The sequence below is a fragment of the Penicillium lagena genome (genome assembly GCF_028827675.1).
Source record: "Penicillium lagena strain IBT 129212 chromosome Unknown utg000007l_segment0_segment0, whole genome shotgun sequence".
NCBI lineage: Eukaryota > Fungi > Ascomycota > Eurotiomycetes > Eurotiales > Aspergillaceae > Penicillium > Penicillium lagena.
Window position 1 is genome coordinate 1,364,427 of NW_026623228.1, and position 23,187 is coordinate 1,387,613.

Genomic DNA, 23,187 nt, shown 5'->3' on the forward strand with positions numbered 1-23,187 from the left:
CTCGAGGTCCTCCTTTTGCAAGCCCAGCTGCTCTAGCCCCCCAAATCCGCCCTCACAACTTTATGATCAAAGTCGCCTCCGTGACCTTCGAAGAAGTGCGTAACGAAGAACTTGTTAAAGTGCGATCCAATATCTCACGCCTTGATCCCGGCCTCGTAATCAGTGACAACATCTTTGATGTCTCGCTGCGTGACCTCCCAGTCCGTATCTGTTGTTCCGGTTGCACCCTACACGGCATCAAGACTCTCGTGCTGCGTAAGGCGCCAGGAAAGCGTGTTAACGGCCTTATTCTTGTACTTAGCCAGCTCCAGACCTGGGGGGGTATTTGTAAATAGCTTCAATTCTCGAGGGGAGGGCAAAATCATCGTTACCCTGAATTATTGTTACGCTGCGGCAGGCCTTCACCAGCGAGAGCGGTGATGGCCTGCCGTCTAGGAGGCGGGTATACCCCAATGTAGTACCTTAGTGCGTGCTCCCACTCCGCCCCGAACTAACCTAAACAAACTTTCGACCCCAATCTTAGTTCAGGGTCCAGTGTTACTCAGCCCAGCCCCATTATGTCCATCCCGAGGCAAGAAAAAGACCAATTTCCAAAAGCAGTAGGGGAATGAGGGGAATGCTCGCCATAAGCTTGACTATCAAACACTGTTCCTTACTTCCGGACATATCACGTTGTAGACGCCCCACGACTCCTGGCGATCATTCTATAAATTAAAGAAGCTTCTAGGCAACTCTATGCTATATTCTTCCAAGATTGTAGACACTACCTACATGATGATTCTTGAGCCCCCACTTCCGTATGTGTTTCATGGTTGAATATCTATTCCCCCGCGGGGATTCAGTGACGCAATAATAACCAGCAAGGTGTTTACTATTATGGTTAGGCTGATGGTTCTGTATAAATCATGCCTTTGGGGGCACAATATATCGCTTTCGAAGATAAATATGGCCGTTGATTTCTCTTCCAGGCCAGAAGATTTATCTGATTCATTCGCCCTCAATTCTCAAGCCAAGTTCACGACTTCACGAGGACTCTTGACTATTTTGTATTGTTTTATCGCGGGGTTTTCTGTACCACTTTTTCGAGATGTTGCCCTCCCTTGCATTTATAGCACTGTTTGTCCTGCCTGCGGTGCAGGGCTTGCCCTCCAAACCATCAAGTGGCAGCAAAGACTGTGGCCCAGTATCCCAATACTACGACCAAAAGACCAGCGACTGGAACAAATACCACACAGGCGACTGGTTAAACATGTGGTGGAACAAGAATAATGCCAACAATACAAGCAAAAACCCAGCTGGGTTCGCAGGCGAATTTGGCCAATGGGCAATGGGCAACCCGGATTGGTCATGCCGAGACGACGGCTCTAACTCGGACTGCGATCTGAATCTGTGTGGCAACAAAGAGCTAAACGGCAAGGGCAAGGAGCTTCGACAAACTTACTACGTTCTCGAGTCTGTGAATCGCCTACATAGTTATTTCACTGGTGTTGAACAGGCGTTTACTACGTCTGCTCTCGACGCTGCGCTTTCTAAAGATGACTGGGCGGAGACTTTCTATTCAGATGACGATGATCAGAATGTCAACGCCCTTAAGGAGGTACTGAGTTCTATTGGGCCGATTATCGGCATCGGAGTTGCCTTTGCTGGGTTTGCGGGAGAAATGACTGGTGCGATTGCTGGTGCTGCATCGTCTATTATCGGTGGAGCAATCGGTATAGGTAACTATCAGGTCGAACAGAAGTGAGATATATCCCCATTCATTCTGCACTTGAGCTGAAACTAACTATCCTAAAGCGAAGATGACACCTTCACAAAATCCGCAGACCTAGGCGGGATACTCGGCCAGATCGTCACCAAAAGTCTCGAGTCCTTCACAACAGCCAACAACCAGTTAATGGCCGGCAAGACATTCAAGGGCGCCGATATCCGCTCCTACCTCTCCGGCGGAGCCTTTGTGGCCTACGAAGGTGTTGACAAGAACGCCGTCACAGACACTATGACTAGTATGCTGATTGGTGCCTCGATCAACCAGCTTTACCGCCAACAGAAGATCTTCGTCATGGGCGGCGGTGCCTGCGGTGACGGCCAGGGAATTGGGTCCGGTCCTAAGGATGCAGTCGTATGTCGAGACGGCAAGGCCTGGTACCTGTACTACTGGACACTAGACGATGTCGTCTCGGTGACCTCGCACCAGTGGGGATGGGTTACTTGGCCTCCTGGGGCGTCTCAGTTGGGTAAAAATGAGTATAGTGGTGTGACGATACAAGTATGTTTCTTCAACTACGTGCTTCTTTCCTCTTGGGGTTCAGTTCAATCATCAGTTCTAAACTCTCTTGATTTTATTAGGATATCATCAACTCCTCCCTGGACGCCTACAATGTCGCCGGATATAGCTACACGGGCAAAACGCTGGCACAGCGCTCCATCGACGCTGTCACCAACGCCTGGGCAAACCCAGGCCAGGAGGGCCCTGCCTGGGAAGGCATTTTTACTGTGCCTGTGTGCGACGTTGGATCAGCTATTAATTCTACCTATTACGACAAGCAGTATATCCTGCAGCCCTATAACCACGAGAGCCGGCCTGTTTGGTGCGGTCCTATTTGCAATGGCGACTTGCAGACAACTCAGGAGTTCATCAATGCTACTAATATGTACGGATTCCAGAGTCCTAAGCATTTGTGTCCTTCGGATCCTGGGTATTAGGATTAGGTTTAAGGGTTACGGAATATGGGTTACGGAATATGGGTTACGGAATATGGGTTACGGAATATGGGTTACGGAATATGGGTTACGGAATATGGGTTACGGAATATGGGTTACGGAATATGGGTTACGGAATATGGGTTACGGATGTAGTGGAAGGTATGTCTTTGTACACGTACATATAAGAATGATGAGAATCGCAGAATGTAAAGTTCGCAACAATATTGTGGTGATTGGGGTCCCACTCGCAATCTCAGAAATGTCAGATCTGCATAGGTCGAATTGCGGTGGTACATGGCGTCGATATCATAAGCATAGCCAATCCTCGGTAGTCCATCTGCGACAACAAAGCCAAGGATAGTCGCAATGTCCTTGCTCAGTGTCCTGCTTTGTATTAATGTGTTTGAATCAAATTTCTGCTGAATATAATCTCCGCTCAGTTGTATCGCATCGAATGGTGTCGCTAAATAGTCATTTTGTAACATACTGTAAGACTCCATAGATTCGTGTAGAATGTACCTGGCAAAGGTACCAGAGAAAACGCGATTTGGCAAGATTGCCGTCGAGCTATTCTTATGCACAAACGCAGTCTTCGTTCATTCGTTTTATTTTATTGTAAACCAAAGAAGGCCGCTCTCATCTTATAGAAACTCGTCCTATAGGGAACTAACCTTGATATGTTGAATATGTTGAGAAGATTGTCACAAAGTGGGGCAGTAAATGCTGTCAATGGCGAATCGTATTTTATATCCTCAAAAAATCTAAATTATTCTATGAAATAGAGATTTTGGCGACTCCTATGTTCAAGGTGCCCCAGAAACACGTTGCCGCGTTCGAGAAAACATCGCGTTAATAGAAGGTATACAGACACAAATAAAACCAATCGTAATCTCAGCATTGCTATTTTAATATCCATATTAGACAGATCGGAAGAACTATCGAAAAAAGGAGCGGACATACCCAGTCAATTCAAGTCTTGTAATAAAGGTCGTCTTGTCAGTGGATGCCCCAGATATGAATACTAGGCATATTCGGTAGATATTCGATACTGTAGCTATTCCACCAGCTCCAAGGATAGCCACGACTTTAACCTTTTTTTCTATTGATAATTGGAGTGACCATGTTAAAATGATAGGTAGGATAATCATTGCCCCGTCGGTAATAAGGCTGACGAAGGAGTCGACAATAAAGAGAGCGTTAGTATCGACGCATTTACCGCTGTTCGGTCTCCAGTAAGCTGAGATTGGAGTACATGGAAATATCCGGACAAATAGGACCGCACTATAATAGGCCAGGATAAATATAAGAAAACCAAGGATCAAACGTGCCGTTGTCTGTCGTATAGCGAAAATTCGAAGCAGTATAGCAATAAGCAATACCTTTATGAATACAACTGAGAGCGTATAGAGAATATAGATAGTATATTGTGCCTAGATAATTAGCTTAGTTATTGAAGTCATTGCTAAGGTATTGACTTACCTTTCTAGCCAACTGAAGTTGAGAGGCATCAAGCTCCCATATATGATGAGCACCTCCAAAAAAGACATCTAATATGAAAATATAAAAGTTAGTTCCTCTTACTAGAAGGACTCACAAATCAAGGAATATAACGCACATAGAATCTCTACCACAAAAAGGGCACTGGTAAAGAGCTAGAATGCCTATTAATAATTCCGAATTTATACTATATGTGAAGGATGAATACCCATGCGAGGCAATATAGTACTTTAGTTAAAAGGTTATCAGCAAGGGGCAGAATCATTTATAAACAAGGATTTATAGCGGACTCACAATCTTCCCAATTAAATGATTTCCAGACACGATACCTCGCATAAAGTCGTGAAGCCAGAGCCATCGTGACTAGAGTAATGCATAGTCCGTCAACTACGTAACTGAGAATGGAGAGTCCATTCTCTGAATCCACATGTCTTGCAAAGATCGTAAAAGTAGAAAGTGAAGATGATAACCTCTCGATCATCATCTCACTATTTCAATATGACCAATCTCCCTTGGTTGGTAAGTCGTGAATATTGAACTCACGCGTGATGAGGAAGGAAAAGAGTGGTTAGTGTTAAGTGGGGTTGCGCGTATCTTATGGTACGCCCTGCGCTCATTTGTTTATGATGTAATACCCTGCAATAAGACACGATACAACCCTGGAATACTTTAAGATTTGCGATCTGTGATTTATTATTTCTTTAAAAAAAATTTATTATACATACTGAGGGATGGAAGATAGTGCAGTTGGTGACTTCGATCTAATTCGCTGCTTGGGTTCAGCTCCAAGGCTGAGCATGGGTCTCACAAGCTGATCATCAGTTCTGACGCGTCGTGCCGCTCTTCGCTCACCTGACCATAGTTAATTAGCCTGATACTCAACTGAGTAATCTAATGCACAAACAGTGTGGGGTGAGCAACCCGCAGACTCCACCTCAATGAAATGCAACACCCTAGTCCCATCCACGCTCTGCTAGATTCATCCCATTTCCCCAAAAAAATACTTTATAAAGTGACGATAAGAGTGTTATGCATTGCGACCGGGCAGCTAGATCAATATGGACGACGGGACTTCCAAGTTGGAGAGAAGAAGAAAAAAAGGAAACAACGAAGAAGTCCAACTATCTACACAATGCATATCACGTGCCAATTGCATCACCGCGCCAGGCACAGTCCGTCAGGCTGGTCACCTAAAGACCAAATTCTTATGGAAGCAGCTAGATGTCTATGCAGGGCAACCTTTGCCTAGTTTTAGTAATTGCTGGCTTATTCGTTTTCAAAGTCGCTACGGCATTATGTCCCATGCCAGATTTGGGAAAGATGCTAGTGCAGAAATAGCCCCTACCCGAATGGAAGAAATCCGTCAATTTCTCGCCCTATTTCAGCCGTGCGATATCTACAATTGCGATGAAACTGGCTTATATTGGAAGATGGTGCCTGATCGAAGCCTATCTACGAAGAAAATCCCTAGTCATAAGAAACAGAGACAGCAAATGACCTGGCATTTCTGTACGAATCTCGACGGCTCATACAAATTGCCCCTTAAGGGTGATTGGGAGAGCAGCGAGGCCACACGCATTTAGCAGAGCTGGCATCAATATTTCCAATTTGGAAACTGATTGGCATCATAATAAGAAGGCTTGGATGAAGGTTGATATCATGGAACTATGGCTTCGCTGGTTCGATAAGCTCATGACCTCTCGTAGTCGACAAGCAGCTCTATTGATCGACAATTTCTCTGCTCATGAGGCTGCAGTTGAAGCTATACGAGAATTTGATACCCCTACAATATACGCATATTGTATGGCTCCCACCAAATTCTACTAGTCGATATCAGCCCCTAGATCAGGGAATCATTCGAACGTGGAAATTCTACTATAGAAGGGAGTGGATAAGCTATCTACTCTCTGAATACGAGGATAGGCGAGATGGAACAGCAACGATGGATCAATTGATACGGTTTCAATACTGAGACCGGAATATCGAATCATGAGGTGATTCCGCCCTGTTGATTAATTCAATGAAGACCCAATGATCCTCTCAAGGGCTTTCCTTAGCAAGTCTTCCAATTCCTTCGGATGCGACAGATGAGGAATATGGTCTGAATCAAGCTTAAAGATGTTCTCCCGATTCCCCGCTACTGTTTGCAGTGCGTACTCGTCCTGAATACATCCAGGGATTGCGTTGTCTCGCATGGCAAAAATATAGTACGACGGAACCTGGTCCGTAATTGGATTTTCCAGAGTCTTGAGGTTGTACATCCTGATAGAGACGTTATATCAGCCGAGGTATGAGAAGCGGATGGGATGGATGACGTACGTGCCAGACTGAGTCTCGTGTTTGGCTATCCAAGGCTTGGCCTCTTCCGCCGGTAGATCGTTGTAGAAGAGGTACTCAGGCTCTAATACATCCACTGTATAGTCCTATCAAATGCTTTGGATCAGGACAGCTCCTTGGAACAGAAAGGACTGGAGTGGGCACCTCATTGAATTTATATGCGGCTGCAATCTGATCAAACGTCCTGGTCGGCGGACCTAACTCCGCTGCAAGGGCATTCTGTTTCGCCACCCAGAATTCTGCATTCATATCCATGATCGTCTTTCCCAGATGAGGCAGAATGGAGGCCACGCCAATGTATCCGACAACGCCCGTGGAGTAGCCCGCAGCCAACCGCTGTGCCTTGCTCAAGCTCTGAGCAGCCAGACATCCAATGAGGCCGCCCGCGGAGTGCGCAATGATAACCACATCATTACCTGATTGTAGTTCGTTCTCGATGGCCGTACGAGTGTGCTCGATATCCTCATGCATATCGACGGAGGCAGGACGCATTTTATTTGTCGGCTGGTCTATCACCACAGAACGGTACTCAGGCAGCTGAACAGCCGTGTCTCGGTAGATATCGGTGCTCAGCCAACTTCCAGGGACAAAAAGTAGGGTCGGGAGCTTTGATGACATGATGGAACATAAGTGTCGACCACTGATGAAGTGAAGGTCAAATCAATATTCCCCAGGAAAGGTGAGTTAATATGGAGCAGAAAGATGGCAAGATTGTTTCACCATTTCAGCTCACACGTGCGTTAAATGCCTCAAACCAGCAAATTTTATAAGCTAACGTGTTCCAACTTGGTGGAGTAATAATATCTCAGTATAGCCTAGAAAGAATTAGGAAACCCTCGTGAGAATCATCCTTTCCTTCGCAGCTAGTCAGGTCGCCGACCGGGTGCTGAGGTAGACCTCTTCGGCCGGAATCCGGGCTGCCCACCCAACACATGCCCATTGACTACTTTGGGCGCAATGCTCTAGTTATCGTCAAAAACTGCTATATTTGTGACGATAACTAGAGCAATCGAACTAGGGCTCAGGCTGAGAATATCTGTTCAGACGCCTCTCGGGAATAGCCTGCCGTCTTTATATTTCTCTCCTTTCGCGTTCCCTTTCTTCCCCCCATCTTTGATCCCACTGGATATTTCTTTTTGTCACAGACCACATCACAGCCATGCTCGCCAAGTACTGGCTACCAGCAGCCAGGCTCATCCTCAACTATGCGCGGAAATTCTCCTTACTTTAAAGTTTAATCCAAGGCCAGGTTACATCCAGACTTGTCCTATCATAAATTTAGGTTCAGTTAGGTTTTAGCATACTCATTCTCCATGGAGGCGGTTTCATTAAACTGTCCGCCGATCGATCCTATCTCTAAAATCCTTTGTACCAAGTCAACGCCCCGCCTCAAGCTGAAAGGCTAGCTTGTGTAGAAACTCTCCAATGTTTCTGGATGGCAGGCCGGTGGGGCGGAGACTCAATTCGGAAATACGTTCGACAGCTCAGGGCCTCCGTAGTATATTTCAGTGTCTTAGCGGGTCGTCTTGGCGGGGCGTAGCAAGGTCTAGATCTGACTAGAACTAAGAACCATAGACTACGTCCTGCTACGAAAATCTATAAAATGCCATGTTCGCTCTAAGAAAGAAATAGAATCTAAAGTGATATTTATCCTTATATCCAAGTTTCAAAAAATTTCGTCTGCAATCTCTGTCGCCTTCTAGGTTTGTTTTATTATTTAGCCCGACGAATGGGAGCTCATTAGTATATATCAATACTGATCTTTCTCCTTTTCAGACCATTTATCATGAAGGTAACTTACGGGTACTTAGCGTTCATGTCCGTCTTGCAGCGTATAGCAGCTGCAGATTGCAGTGGCTCTTCAGCCTGTGTCGAATTGTGCAGCGATTCACAATGCTTCGACTATCTTACCTCCTACCGACCTACATGCGAGGGCAATTGTTACAGTTATTCAACATTTGGTGGTGTGGAACTAAGTGCTTCCTCTATTTTCTCTGGGGGTCTAACTGTGTCCTGTAACATTTATTGGGATGATAGTTGCCAAAGCTTCATGCAAAGTGTTGGAGATGGACTTACAGGGTTGTATGGAAATGCCGGTTCTATGCAGTGTTGGTCCGGTTGTTAGTTGTTAGGTGCCAACGTGTATGCTGTACCTAGGTTTTGGATGCTCTGCGCCGAGATTGTTGAAATCTGGATGAGGCTATTTTTTCGGGCTCTAACCTCTCGCTGATTATTTCTGTTTTAAATTTTTTCCATCTTTAGCTTTAGAATTCTCGTTGAAATGCACTTTTTTCTCGGAGCTTCGCCCCTCACAGTTACTATTACGGTAAGCTTGTAAGGCATCAGAGATTCGATCCTCGGGATCGCTAGGAATTCCTGACATCATGGTGGTTGGAAATAGTAGGAAGTTAGGGGGGGGGGGAGGAACAAATTGCATGAGACTGATATTGTATTAGACCGTGGAAGGCCCTCACCAGGCCTAACATTTGGAGGCGGGTATACAGAAGGTTGGTTATTAGATTAGAAGGGGGGAAATGGTATCAAGAAGGCTGTCGAGGCTAATTACCACTATTTACACCATTTTCTATATTAGACTATGGTGAAAAATTAGTGTAGGCAAAGACTTTTGAAATTGTCCTCCGTATCATTACCATTGTGGATCGGCATATGCATCTTCCTGATTGGGCTTAGCGCCGATACTTTTCCTGAGTCTGCTTCGAGTCCTTGTTCCTATCTACAACATCGCACTCCCTCGCTAGTGTCCTAGAATTAGTCCTTTTCTCCTAGCTGCTCCTGTTGTGATGATAAAGGCTCCTTATACAGTGGGGGCAGTTCTTGGGCCCTGCCTAAGAAACTCGTCTTTGCCTCTAGCGCAGCGGCTTGTCTTTACAGAATGCCCCCTGGAATTAGACCATGACACCTGTCATACTAGCTCGTACATTCGTATACGCGGTTCTTGTCAGGAATTGTATGAGGGGATAATGAGATTGGGAAAGGCGTTCGGTCGAAGGATTTGAGTTTCTGGCTGCTTAGCTTAGTCCTGATTAGGTACGAAGCCTGTGTCGGCAGGAACCCGCACCTTTCCTGTCTGGCCTGCTCAGTATATATATAGCCTCTTTAACCTGCTCTCCCTTTCCCACATTCCTCTCTTGGCGGGGATTTCAAAGCCAATTACACTAGACAGCTCAAGCTTTGCTAGCTTGTCTACCACCGATTCTTTTACGATGCAGTCAAAAAATATCCTGAAGTCTGGCACATCTTGCCTCCTTCTAAGCTTTATGGTTCTTCCCTCGCAAGCCAGTGTTGCCCTCGGCAATAGTGCCGATGGAAATTGTACGTTCACGCCGTCATTTTATCCACTTGGGTCTAATTAAAATAGTCGCCTGGATCTATGGCGAGGATCCTTGCCAGAACGGTTCTGAAGAAATTTGCGCAGCCGGAGACAATCCATGTGACTCTGGACAATTCCCACTCAACAACGGTTATATTTACAGCCTTGGTGGATGCGGTACCGACTCTTTTGCCTTGTATAACCAAGATGGCAGTTACAATAATATTTGCTCCTGGGCCCCCAGTGACTCCTATGAATACTGCGGTATCAGTGAGAGTTGGGTTTGCTAGAGAGCTAGGAACATTGTAGTTGTCCTGATCAGTCGAGGGATCCCACATCTGTGAGACACTAGTCGGCGGTCGATTCTTGCATCCCTTGCGCCGCAGGTTCATCATGCAGCTAAGTATGATGCTTTGGATTCTGTTGTGTCACGTAACCCACCACGGTATACATAACTACCGTCCGTGTAAATTGCTTCACTTTTTTCTTCCTTTCTTTCTCAGATTTGATGTCTTCGTAGAATGCACTCTATTAGTTTCAGTTCTCTTCAGGCTTTTTCCGCAGACCTCAAAATCCAACAAATAGAGGTCAACCACCTACGCTGGAAGTTGCAAGAGAGCTGTGCGGAGCTCGGGAGAGATCATGCCCGCTCAATGGCCCTCTTCCAAGACAAGCAACTGAGACGACGGACATGGAATCGAACCGTTGAAAAAGCCAAAGCGCCACATTGGAAACAATTCCTAGACCAAGTTGGGGAAGCCAAGCTGTTAAAGCTGCTACTTACCGTTAGCACGTATGTGCGTCTATTCCAGGGAGCCCTGGGGGCAGCCCGACTATCTAACTAAGTAAGTAGTTACCGCAATCGGTAAGCGAATGGGTCATGGATATTCCTGCGATGAGCTATAAACAATAATTGAAGCGGTAAATGGATCATTTGAGTGACTCGGTCAACGAGGGCATAACATAGCACGTCAAAGGCGCTTCCAAAATCTCACACCTCAGATCCTCCTCCCAAACATAAACCGCCGAGTCTCTCACACCGAGCGTAAGACACGCAAACAGCAAAGCCGCTAGACGATGCCACGAATCTGCACTTAACCGCTTCGCAACCTTGAGCATCCTACCCACCCACCAGGGCCGCGCGGCACAGGATGTCGCAGTAGGCGAGTACTGCGAGAAATCCGGCACGTTGCCACCTTCATCATCGATAAAAAAGTCAGGAAAGCCATCGTTGCACTCTAACAGGATTTGTAGGAATGCCTCGACGGAGCCGCTCACGTTCACTTCACTATTTATCATAGCCTGCTCCAGCGTATTTAGGAAAATGGCCCCGCGGGACGGCGTGTAGCGGTAGTCCCAGAGTGCGGCGTTGAGCATTATTAGAGCTGTCATACGGGCGATCATTTGTATGCGATTTCCTGAGGCTGTGAAGCGGGCTCCCGGGGGTGCAGCGAGGATCTGGTATAGGACGGATGTTTCTTGGATTGCTGTACGCCGGGTTGGAGAGCAGGAGGATAACTTATGTTGTTGGTAGAGGGCAAGTTGTTCAGCGCGACGGAGGAAGTAGAGAAATTCTTCACATTGGGGCCGGATTTCGTCGATTGGAGATGTTGGGAGCTGGTTCTGAGGTAGCGAGCGAGGTAACTCTAGGCATGATGGATTGGTTCCTGATAGGGAGGAGGAGGTGGAGTGTGGCGGTGATGGTATTGAATCGTGGAGATCGAGAGGGTGGTGGTGAGGTGGTGCAGTCTGCTGCTGCTCAGCAGCTGCAACGGAGATGGGAGGGCCGCGCTCGAAGAAGAAGCTAGGGCCGTGGCTTTCATACCCCGACAGGATATAGTCTTGCCAGTTGATCAGCATCCCGAGTCGGGTATTCTCGAATGCAGCCGGTCCGCCACGGACCCGTATCATCTCGCGAGCAGCGCGCATATGCCTCCAGCTGGTCTGTTTGTGTCCCGGACGAGGATCAAAGTCTTCGAGGGCTGCAGCGCTCAGACAGGATATTATGGAAATGTCGGAGATGTCGTGTGGGTGGTTTTGGAAGTGCTCGCGCAGCATCGTGACGGCGCGGTCTCGATGTAGCAGTGTGTTCTTGGTTTCGCTTTCATGGCGCACCCACGCCCAGGTGTTGGCTGCGTGCACGAGGACGGTGTTCTGAAAAGCGACGGCGCCCTTCATGGCCTCGGGCACGAAGACCTGGGTATACCAGTTGTGCGCTTTGGGGGAGCGGAAATGCGACCCGTATGAGCAGGCGGGCATGTCGCTGACATAGAAATGGAATAGTTTCTCGTCTTCTAGGTCTAGCTTCATGGGGAGAGAGTTGAAGGGGTCTGTCCGCACCGCGCTCAGGATGGTTCGCGGGGATCGTGTAGGCAAAGAGGACCACGAGTTGTCTATATAATCCGAGTATGAGATGATGGATTCCTGCGCTTCGGTAGGAGACGCCCGGAACGGCAGAGCAATCGAACCCTCGTAACCCAGCGAGGGATTCCAAGAGGTCGATTGATTGATTTCCTCCACGTCGGCGTCATCATCTTCTTCTGGAGCATTGTCAACTTTGGTGACCTCGCGTTTCGCAATTAGAGTCTTCCTGGGTCGTCCACAGTTTGCTCGCTGCGCAGGTTGAGGATCGTCTTCGCTTTCACTCCGATGTGATCCAGTACTCTTTCCCCGGCGTCTCATATACTCCTGCATCACATGCTTCTTCACCTGGGTCAGGTTGCTCCGACTATTATTCGAAGCATCGATGAATTGCCACCGCAGATGGGAAGGCTCAGGCCGGTCTAGCGACGGGAACATGCTAAGCGGTGATGGGATAGATATTAGGTCGTGATGATTCTGGGTTGCGCAGAAGAGATCAAACAGGAGGTATGCGTGATTGGAAATCCTGTTCTTGTGCTATTTTGCCCCACGGCTTTGCCCCTAAACCCCGGTAACATTCCCAGTCTGGTTTAGAGCTGGCTCCGGGTTCGCCTTATTTAATCCTAAGACTCCCTATTCTCACTGTTGCTATGAGTCATTACATATAGCTCCTATCTATGTCGACTGCAAAGATGACAAGTCGATACAGGGAACGGTCAAGTGTATTTCTATAATTATCGAGACGTGCCTACCTAGATGAGACATATGAGACATTGGCGAAAATTCTCTCTAAACTCCAGCCGACCACCAGGATCTGGATCGCCACAGGGAGAGAGGATATTTTTGATGAGCCCCACTCACGACATACCATCCTAGGCAGGGTGGCTGCGGATCATGGCCGAGACAGGAGTCGTTCCCAGCTCAGACGGGCAGAGGAGAATTCTAAATCCCTCTGCTATGTGGTTGAATCCTAGATAAAAATGGAGTTCTTTCTTGCTATGCAGATAGATCGATATATGAATCACGTTTACCTGACGTAGTGGTTGCTTCTGTTCCTACAGGTGACGACAAGAAATACAAGATACCCCCTTAGGAGGGAAGGAAATTCCCAAGTAAGTAAAACATTCCGGAAAGTGCTTATTTTCTAGTGCCATCCTGAAAGCCTGCTAAAAGAGAGACCCGTCCTAATGTCGTCAACGGCTAAACATGGCACTTCAACTTTGAACCAGACGCGCTAAGCACTGCGCCCCCAAATTTTGCCCCAAAGCCTACAGAATTTCAAGAGAGAGAACCTTGTTTGCTAGCGTGTTTCTTTACATATCCTTTTTTAGGAAAAGATGATCCTTCGTTATGCCATTCTTTCTCTTAGCCATGTAGCATAAGCTTAAGCTAACTAGCACGGGATGCAGGTGCCTGCCTATTATTAAAGTAGAGCCTTTGAGCAGTTTAGGAGGGCCAATGGTATGCTGTGAATTGGTCATAGGTCACATATGTAACGCCCGATGACATTTTAGCTAAGAATAGAGATATAACTCTGCATATTAACTCGGGCCGGTGTTCACTATTGCTGTGACCTGACATATAGGGAGGTGGCGAGATCCAACAATAGGTTTTGCTCCATTCTCACGCGACGTATGCGGCTGCAAGATCAATATTCAATATTGTAATCCTTTGATCAATAGATGATAATTTTTGAATTGGCCGGCGATCAACTCGGCAAGGATGATCGCACCCCCCTAATGAGCGCTCCGAGACCGGCCAGCAGTCCGCCAAAGAAGATCACCGTTCGGCGTTCGAATACTCCGAGATATAAGGAGCAAGCACCGAGTCCGCGATGGCGCTACCCAGAGTGGATCTCAGAGTTTTTCCCCAGAAGAGGGGCATGTCATACCCGTGTATGAAGGAATGATGTCCCCAATGGCCGCGTCCGATAGACCTGGCGACACAAACTGGGCGTAGAAAGTCATCCTGGCCGATGCTAGACGTGATGACGCCCGTGCTTCCACCATCGACAACTGGGGGAACGGGGAACGCCGAGTAGCAAATGCATTTCAGTTATGCTTAATTGATTAATTACTGGCTTAAAGCACGAGGGAGAGCCAGTGAGCGAAATTGTAGAAGCTGTTGGTTTGTCCTAGCTGGCGGTGGACCAGATGTGGCCATCGCACAGCCAAGCCTAAATTATATTGCGGGGATTCGTTCTTATTCTCTCTTTTCTTTCCTTTTCGCTGCGGCGCCCTGCTGTCTCCCTAAGGAAAAAGAAAATCCGTATACACTGTATGCGTGTATTATGCAAATGCCCGCCTGCTATCTCCAAGAAACAAAAGGCGTTCTATCTATCATATCGCCGGGTTCACAGGAAACCGAACTGTACATCCAGCGCGCTCTCCTCTCCCTGCCTTGAGTCTCTCCGCTATTCACTCGTCTCGCCCCTGTGTTCGGGTACCGCATCCTGGGTCTCTCCTCCAGGGCCAGACATTCCAATGTTTTCCCAGGAGTTAAGCTCACACAATCTATCATGTCACAGGAGGAACCTCACGGATCTGTCTAACGACCAACTCTCTCCGCCAGCAGTCACCTATCCGTCGACGCTGATGGACTCCGTTTCGCCTATCTTCCAACAGGGGATTCCAATTCGGGACTCCTCGTGGCCCGTGGATAGTCAGGTCTCTGCTATGCATGGTGACTCTGAACCAACTCGAGCACTCCCGGTCTCGCTTCATCCGCAGATCTCAGCGACTTCGTTAAGTTCTAGCGCGAGCTTACCCAGTGTTCTGATTAACCCGGAGTCTTCCTTGTCTGGAGTCGTCGATCAGCCCTCTCTTGAGGGGTTGCCTCGTGCAACAGAGCAGTTCAGGGTTATAATCCCTCGGTAAGCTCCAGAAAATTCCTCACCAGTAGAGCTCATGCCAACGAAACGCACAGCAAAGGCTTTGGAATCACGTCCTACCATATGTCCGTCGCATCAGATGCGTACCTTGCCGGCCTAACGCAGCCGAACGATCAGAGTATGAGACCCCTCGATCGGTTTGCGAAAACCACTCGCTGATAGTACCAGACTATGTGTGGGCGAGCCTTCGCTTTCAGCCATTGCAGCCACTGTCGGGGCACCTGAGTCAACATTTCCCACACCCCCAATCATCTCTCTCCTCCGGCTTCTCAGCTCACTACAATGGCCAGTCAAACGGTGTGATGTACAGTTACCCGCCCCATGGTTACCAGGTCCCTTACCTGGCCGCGAAGCAAGACAATGCCTTCCCACAGAATCAATCTCAAAGGTAAGCTGACGTCTGTACTCGTAGTTGTATGGAGGCTCACTCTTGTCTATAGCCCATCGCTAGCTCGGCCGCTTCGCCCTGACTCTACTCCTGGCACTCCCCCTTTATCCGAGCAACCCCTGATGATCTCGTAAGTCGACCTCTCTTCGCGGAATCCATTTTATTTGGTCACTAACGTGTCCGTCAGCTCTTCGTCCAATCAACTCGCCTACAATCTCCTCGATGCACCCTTCATTCCGTGAGTTGTTCACCTTGTGATGGTACCAGCGGAACTGTTCCACTTATTCAAGAACAACAGCTCCTCACACCTATCGTCCAAGTCCATTAGCTTGCAATCACCTTCACTAGTCTCCAATGAAACGGTATATCCGTCGCCAGAATCGGTGCCTACCACCTCAGAGTCGGAACACCAGATTCGAGTAATTAGTTCGCGATCGCGACTGCAATGCTGGGACCACGGCTGCAACGGCCGGGAGTTCTCGACTTTCGGCAACCTGCTGCGTCACCAGCGCGAGCAGTCCGGCTTGGTGGTTAAAGCCGAATGCCCCACTTGCGGCACCACTTTCACTCGCACCACGGCGCGCAAGATCCATGTTGCGCAGGAAAAATGCAAGAGTGGAGGCTGGGAATCGTCAGCTGAGTAGAGGAATCGAGCTCAGCTTTTTTTGGCTGTTCGATGTCTCTGTGGACCTCATTTCCTCTATTTTCTTTTTCCCCTTCTGGATAGAGATTTCTCTGCAGGAAACCAAACCCCGAGTACAGTATGGAGGGCTGAAGGATTGGGACTGGATTGTGGAACTGGTTGTAGTGATTGACTGGATCCGACCACGCGATCACTCTGCAGCGGCTGCTAAGCCTTCTTTTACTTGTTCTGGGCTATGATATTTTTGAGAGATTTTTTTCTTTTCTTTTTGGGTTACCTTCGTGCTTGTTTTACCACTTTCCTCTTGGGTTTGCAAAAGGACGGTACGGCTCCTGGATGGCGTCTCCTGTGATGGATGGATGGGATGGTTATATGATCTTCATTTCGCACGATGTTATGACTGTCGCGACATTGGCATTCCTTTTCTGTTTCCCTCTTTGGGCATGCTTCTACGCTGTATGTCTAAAATAAGGGAAATGGAAAGATATCAATTGCATTGGGGACTTAACTCTAATGATACTGGTCTTTCTATATGTACCTCAAATGTAGTATCTCGGTGTGTGCCCCCACTCCGCCCCGAACTAACCTAAGCAAACTCTCGACCCCAATCTTAGTTCAGGGTCCAGTATTTACTCAGCCCAGCCCCATTACGTCCATCCTGAGGCAATTAAAAGACCAGTTTCCAAAGCAGTAGGGGAATGAGGGGAATGCTCACCATAAGCTTGACTATCAAACGCTGTTACTTACTTCCGGACATATCACGTTGCAGACGCCCCACGACTCCTGGCGAGCATTCCATAATTAAAAGAAGCTGTCAAAATTCAGCATGTACGACGTCCCAACATGGAAATCCAACCACGAGATAAATCTATATTCTCTCCTCTGATTCTGTAAAGGACTAAAACAACTGACAATTCAAATACACAAGCCCACTTATGTCATCCCAACCACGCTAGTATTGGGGGTAAAATCCTTGTATGTAACCTGTAGGAATACCATTTCTTGACACATGTTAACAGCATGATGGAGTCTATACCGCGTTTCACTCCCATCTTGTCTGCGAAGTCGAAAATAAGTGTGGACGCCTTGGTCTCTCATTACCTTTTCCCTAGCGCTTCTTCACAGTCATGCACACGTTACCTCTCGGCTTCGCCTCCAGCCCCAACTCCTGGAACACCATATCGCCAAAGACAGTGTCCAGATCCGTGTACGTCACCCTTGGCTTGCTATTTGGTCTCAGATCCACACACTCAAAGTCGTAATCCCTGATCGTCATTATCAGGATGACCTTGAGCTCGTTCATCGCCAGGTTCTGGCCCAGACACGCCCGCGGCCCGCGGCCAAAGGTGCGGAAGTAGGATCGCGGGATCTCGTGTTGCGGCTCCAGCCACCGCTCAGGTCGGAACCTAGTCGGCTCTGGGAAGTACTCTGGGTTATAGTGCGTGTCATGGCCGTTGAGAGCGAGGGCGAGGTTGTTGTCAATAGGGAGCGTTTGTCCTCTGAAGTTCAGCGTGGTACCTGTCGCGGCTCCTCGCACCCCGAACCCGACGGGGAACAGCCGCAGTGATTCCTTGATTACCGACTCAGTGAATGGCAAGTTCTGGAGATTCTCAGGAGCGCTGAGGAGATTCTCGACGGTGCGATCAAAGTTGTCGTTGAACAAGGCTTCATGCTCCTTTCGCAGCTTGGTGATGGTCTCCGGGGACTTTGACAGCAACATATAGATGAACTGCGAATTCCGAAGTCAGCCAAGCATTTGCCAACGTCTTGTTGCGTGGAAACACCTACACAGAGACTGTCATTTGTAGTTCCGTGGCCACCGAGCAAAAGGCCTTTAATGCTAGTAAAGGGTCAGCGTTTGATTGATACAGCCATATCATGTCAAAATCGGATGGGAAATACGAACTTGCTCAACAATATCGGTTCATCAATGGCTGCCAATGGCGTGTTCTCTTTGGCTGTGCCGTCTTGTCCGTCCTGGACCCGCTCTCGCAGCATGAGATCCAGGATACTAGTCGGATCCTTCCTGGACGGGACAATACCGCTCGTGCGCAGAAGATGCAGCCGTTCTTGAATCTTTCCTTTGATGGACGTGTTGAGCCTCCCGTTGACCTGGCGCATCTTCCACCACGACTTCACCCGAGCAATGGGGTTGAAGGCGAGGGTGATATCCGACTGTCCTTCTGCGAGACGGATCAGCTCCCTGAGGTCATCCAGATACGCACTGCCCGTAGTCTGGGCGTGTAGCGACGTATTGAACACGATCCTGGCAATGACGTCGAAGATGAGCTTGGCTCCCATCTCCTCCATCGAGAAGGCCTCGCCGCTGGCGGCCAGCTTGTCCAGCGCCTCGCGGAACAACATGCACTCGTCAACCACGACGCCCGTGACGCTGCGGATGTGGGACCACGAGAACGCGGGAAGCATAGCATTGTGAAGCTTCTTCCACACAGGCCCGTTGGTCGCCGCAATAACGTTGCGACCGGTGATCGGCGCCAGGAAGTCCTCGCTCATCTGGTGCTGCGGAAGCGGCTTCACCACTGTGACCTGGTCAAGCAACTCGGGATCCGAGACGACAATCATCGAGGGCGCGACGGGCCACATATCTAGGTAGAAGATGCCCTCTAAGCTGTACTTGCGGGATATCTCGGTGAAGTACGCCTGCGGGTGGGAGTTTGGTGGGAACATGGAGGAGATCTCGCCCATGATCTGGAGATGGCCCCATAGCCAGCTGTGAGGAGGACCAGGCTAGACACAGTGATTAGCTCGTCCTCGCTTGCAGCACCCTTGGCTTGCGATTGGATGCTCACGTACCAGGCCCCTGAAGAAGCAACGCTGCTTGTACAGTCGGATCGCGAACTGAGCTACGACCGCGAATGTTGCGGCCGAGGCGAGTGTGAGTCCTGGTCTGGCTGCCGCGGATGCGATGAGTTCATGGACGAAATCCATGATGAATCAGAGCAGGCTCGTTGGCTGCCGACGAGAAACACCAAGGGTTCGGTATAGGAGGACGATGGCACGAGGAGGACAATAGTACGTTTTGGGTTTGGATCGCCTTCTCCTGGATGTCACAGGTTCATCAGAGCACCTTGAATAAGTGTGCGTAATCTCCTTCCCCAGGTTGTCAGCACGTACTCCAACAGCGGGCGCTGTTGTGGGTCCTCCCCATCATAATGAAATTCCATCGTATTTAAAGTTTTTCTTCTATTAACTCAAATTTTTGAAAATTCTTTGGCTCGATTTTACATAGCCCTGTAGCAGCAAATCCAATTGATTATACCATTCATAAACAGTTGGTAGTCGCTCGGTATCTATCCTCTCTGGCTCCATTATTTTCAGGGGATTGTAAATGTAGTCGATAGGGAGGCGTTTTAGGAAGCGATAGGGCCAAATTTTGGCAACCTGTCGGTCGGAACCACGTCGTTCTAACATTTCATGTGCCGTACCCCTAAATCTCTTCTGCAATTGGCGGAGAGAATATGCCGCAGAAAAATCTGGTTGTTTCCACTATATACGAGGTGCGAGATAAACATAATTTATGTGGGAGCCGGTTACCCCGTAAGCTTGCTCATGTGACACGCTAATTTCCCGTTCCTGTCCGGCTTAGGCTTTGAGGCGTCGCCTGTCCGTGAATTTTGAGGACAATACGAGGGAAAAATCGATAGACCTAGCATATAAGATTCCGCTCACCCCGTTCCTGCTCCTCGCGAGTTCCGTCGCAGCTAGACCAAATCCGACCAAATACGACCAAATACCCAGAATGGTAATTGGGGGCCACGAGCATTGCTAAAATGAGAAAATAAGATCAACTACACGGAACTCAAACTATGGCAATCAGCAGAGACAAATTACAGTAGACTCGATTGACATGATTTCGGCGAACCGGGAATTTATTGCTAAAGAGTTTGTGTTAGATCGATAACTACTCCGAGGGGACATAATGAACGTACAGCGGAGACGCGCCGAGAAATTGCTTAGTGTGATCCGATTTAATCTCCGCTAATAAGATAGGAGGGCCATCTTTAAGATCCTTCTACATAGAGAACTGTGGGTATTTGAACTACAGCGAAAGAAGCGTACTAAGACGATTGACCGTGAAGATTTCAAGCATCGAGAATAGGCAAAGTTGGATGCACTCATATCTAAGACGGAAGCGCTTCTCCTAGGTACGAAAAATTGTCTCATTGAATTCTATCAAGTCTCAGACGTAAACCGGCTACTTACCGCGTCAGTCTCGGTGGAGGCCGAACTGGTCGATGAGTCTCCGGAGTTCAAGGACCACAGCTTATATGTATAGATGTAGTCCTTAGCATGCGCGCACCCCTTAGCTTCGAGAAGAGGATAAACCACTTCTCATCTCCTCATCACATTCCCCCCTCATCCTCTTCTTCCCCTCTTCCTTCAAAGCTTCGTCATCTTGCCGACTTAGTCCTAGCTGGGGCATTAGCCAGAATGCCAGTAAAACTGCCAGGGAGGCAAGTGACGCCCCGATAATAAATATAATACGGAATCCTTTTCTGTATGCTGGGATCAGAATAGTACGCACATGCTGCGCGTTTCCCGGAGAAAGGCCCGATAGATATGTCCGCGGACTTGAAAGAAGTGAGCGGGACTCGACTTGACTGAGACCGAGGTTCGAGGCAGAAGATGCAACGACGTTGTTTCTGATCATGTCAGCTCACAGATGGTTGAATCATAACAAACAAAACGAGAGTCCTTACATGATTGTTCCAGCAATGGCGAGGCCCAAAGTTCCGCCAAGGCAGCGCACGAAACTGGAATTCAGTTAGTGTTTGCGGATGGAACTGGTGATAATTACCCACTTTCGAAATGAAGTGACTACAGCCATGTCACGCCGCTCGACGCCAGCCTGGATTGCGATCAGGGCGCTGCAACCCGTTAGCATGCTCTATGGAAGGTTGCACAAAACCTACGGTTGTAAGGTGTTTCCCACGCCAAAACCTGTCACAATGCCGTATCCGATCTGTTTACCTATTCCAGAAGATTGATCGAGGGTCGAAAGAAGACCAAGTCCGATGGCCCAGACGACCCAGCCAAGCAGGACGGCTTCTCGATAGCGGCCGACCCAGTGCACTACAAGGCCTGAGGCGGTGCTGCTCACGGCTGCAGAATTTATTGGTCAGATTTGTACATGCATAAGGGAAAGGAAAACCGGCGTACTTTGCATCAACGTTATCGGCAGCAACATTGCACCAGCTTTGACGGTGGAATACTCAAATACCAGCTGATAGAAAGTCGGTATGTAGTACACTTGCACCAAAAAATTCCACCCGTGGATGAACATTGTCAAAGACGCGCCATTGACGATGCGGGATCGGAATATGTGCATGGGAACGAGTGGAACAGATGCACCTTTCCATTGCCAAATGACAAATGCAATGGAAATTACAACACCAACCACAATTGTTGCAATAACGTGCGCTGAGTTCCACGCGTACTGGCCACCACCCCAAGTGAGGCCGAGAATCAAGACAGATGTGCCGCCGAGGGCTAGGAAAACACCAAAGAAGTCAATTGCCCTCAGCTTGCTTTTCCAGTCACCAGCCACCTTGCGCAGGGGCATGAAAAATAGCACAGATAACGTCGTTATTACTGTGAGTGGGAGATTCAGACGGAAGATCCAGCGCCACGAGTCGTGAGATATCGATGCCAGCGCACCACCAATGACAGGGCCTATGCCATTCGCAATAGCAACCACAGCACCTAAAATGCCTTGATACTTTCCTCGCTCGCGGAGGGGCACGATGTCACTGACGATCATCTGAGCAACGGTCAAGAGGCCGCCGCCGCCCACGCCCGTGAAGGCACGGAAGACGATCAGCTGTGTGACGGTTCGGGCGAGCGACGCTGCCAGTGAACCGACGAAAAAGATTGCAAGGCCGACAAAAAGGACGGCCTTACGAGACCATATATCTGACAGCTTCCCATAAAGCAATTGGAAACATGTCGATGTTCTAATTTATTATTAGCCCAACAGAAGCTTAAAGCTTCGTGGAACTTTCCACCACTCACATAAAGTACCCGGAGGCAATCCAGGCGGTTTGGTCACTTGCGCCCAAAGCATTTCCAATAATAGACAAACTGGCCGCCAAGGTCGTTTGGTCCATCAACGCTAGCAAGTCTGTGGTTGAGCAGGCTAAGAAGATCTAGGAAAGGGTCAGGCGCAGGTGCTTTCGGGGCCTAGAGGCTGATGCTTACTGTGATGATGGTGCGTTTAGGCACATAATTAGTTTGCTCGTTGAAAACAGCAGCTGAAGTCCCCGTCCCATCTTTATCTGCTACCACATTGACCTCTGCCGGCGCGTCGGAGCCATCCTTCCCCGAGCTGGTAAGAACTGTCGACATGGTGTATCCTCTGTCCTAAGGTCAAGGGGGCAAAATGTGTGAAGACAGGATTCTGTTCTGTTTAAAAAAAAAAAAAACGACAAATTTGATCCGATTCTCTGGCAGCGACACGCTGTGCTGGGGAGCTTAGACGAAATAGACATGGATCGACACTGTTCTCCCTAAGGAAACGGGTGAATGAAAGATTATTGGCAGCTGATGATGATCTGCAGTATGGCAAGCTTAGAGCCCTCAAAACTTCTCAAACACTCTCACGGTACTCATCTGCAGGTAAGCGTAGACTTGCTTTTTTTGAAACTGACAATTGAGGACCTGGGGAGGATTCTTGTCTCCCGAAATTCCGTTGTCGGAGATCTGCGAAGAATGCTAAACCGAGACATGAGGGAACGGAGGAAGTGTGGATTCTAGAACAAATCGCAGCACAGACGCCCACGAGAATACCAAATTACAGAGAAGATTAATGACGCAAGTCCTTCCGTGGATCATGCCGTTTTCGAAATTCTTGACGATATCCACAGGACGTGTGACTAACTCATTGACCCAATGCATATGGCACTAAGCTTACAATCGGACCGTCCTGGTTCCAACCTACGTGATTCACTGGCGCTTGCAGCCTGCGTTGCCCGATTGGCTTCGGTGATCATCTTTTACTCCGCATGGTGTACCATACC

The 23,187-nt window shown here is 48.5% G+C and overlaps 6 protein-coding genes across 6 annotated transcripts; 2 read left to right on the top strand and 4 right to left on the bottom strand.

The window, feature by feature from the left end:
- Positions 1-1,087: 1,087 nt before the first annotated feature.
- N7510_010074 (uncharacterized protein) lies at positions 1,088-2,703 on the top strand (the record flags this gene model as incomplete). The annotated part of the gene is made up of 3 exons (XM_056981999.1): positions 1,088-1,740; positions 1,795-2,266; positions 2,347-2,703. The coding sequence occupies 3 exons, from the start codon at positions 1,088-1,090 to the stop codon at positions 2,701-2,703; spliced, it is 1,482 nt and encodes a 493-aa protein (XP_056829835.1).
- Positions 2,704-6,212: 3,509 nt separating this feature from the next.
- Positions 6,213-7,155, bottom strand: N7510_010075 (alpha/beta hydrolase; the record flags this gene model as incomplete). The annotated part of the gene is made up of 3 exons (XM_056982000.1): positions 6,213-6,462; positions 6,520-6,623; positions 6,682-7,155. The coding sequence occupies 3 exons, from the start codon at positions 7,153-7,155 to the stop codon at positions 6,213-6,215; spliced, it is 828 nt and encodes a 275-aa protein (XP_056829836.1).
- A 3,643-nt stretch (positions 7,156-10,798) lies between these two features.
- N7510_010076 (uncharacterized protein) lies at positions 10,799-12,667 on the bottom strand (the record flags this gene model as incomplete). The annotated part of the gene is made up of 1 exon (XM_056982001.1): positions 10,799-12,667. The coding sequence occupies one exon, from the start codon at positions 12,665-12,667 to the stop codon at positions 10,799-10,801; it is 1,869 nt and encodes a 622-aa protein (XP_056829837.1).
- A 2,045-nt stretch (positions 12,668-14,712) lies between these two features.
- On the top strand, positions 14,713-16,151 carry N7510_010077 (uncharacterized protein; the record flags this gene model as incomplete). Its single annotated transcript, XM_056982002.1, has 6 exons — positions 14,713-15,101; positions 15,155-15,237; positions 15,288-15,507; positions 15,560-15,637; positions 15,695-15,745; positions 15,806-16,151. 6 exons carry the CDS (start codon positions 14,713-14,715, stop codon positions 16,149-16,151), a joined length of 1,167 nt encoding a protein of 388 aa, XP_056829838.1.
- A 1,107-nt stretch (positions 16,152-17,258) lies between these two features.
- N7510_010078 (cytochrome P450) lies at positions 17,259-19,099 on the bottom strand (the record flags this gene model as incomplete). The annotated part of the gene is made up of 4 exons (XM_056982003.1): positions 17,259-17,879; positions 17,939-17,990; positions 18,057-18,898; positions 18,965-19,099. The coding sequence occupies 4 exons, from the start codon at positions 19,097-19,099 to the stop codon at positions 17,259-17,261; spliced, it is 1,650 nt and encodes a 549-aa protein (XP_056829839.1).
- A 1,375-nt stretch (positions 19,100-20,474) lies between these two features.
- N7510_010079 (uncharacterized protein) lies at positions 20,475-22,516 on the bottom strand (the record flags this gene model as incomplete). Its single annotated transcript, XM_056982004.1, has 7 exons — positions 20,475-20,814; positions 20,872-20,925; positions 20,974-21,039; positions 21,085-21,274; positions 21,332-22,125; positions 22,184-22,317; positions 22,370-22,516. The coding sequence occupies 7 exons, from the start codon at positions 22,514-22,516 to the stop codon at positions 20,475-20,477; spliced, it is 1,725 nt and encodes a 574-aa protein (XP_056829840.1).
- Between the last annotated feature and the right edge of the window lie 671 nt (positions 22,517-23,187).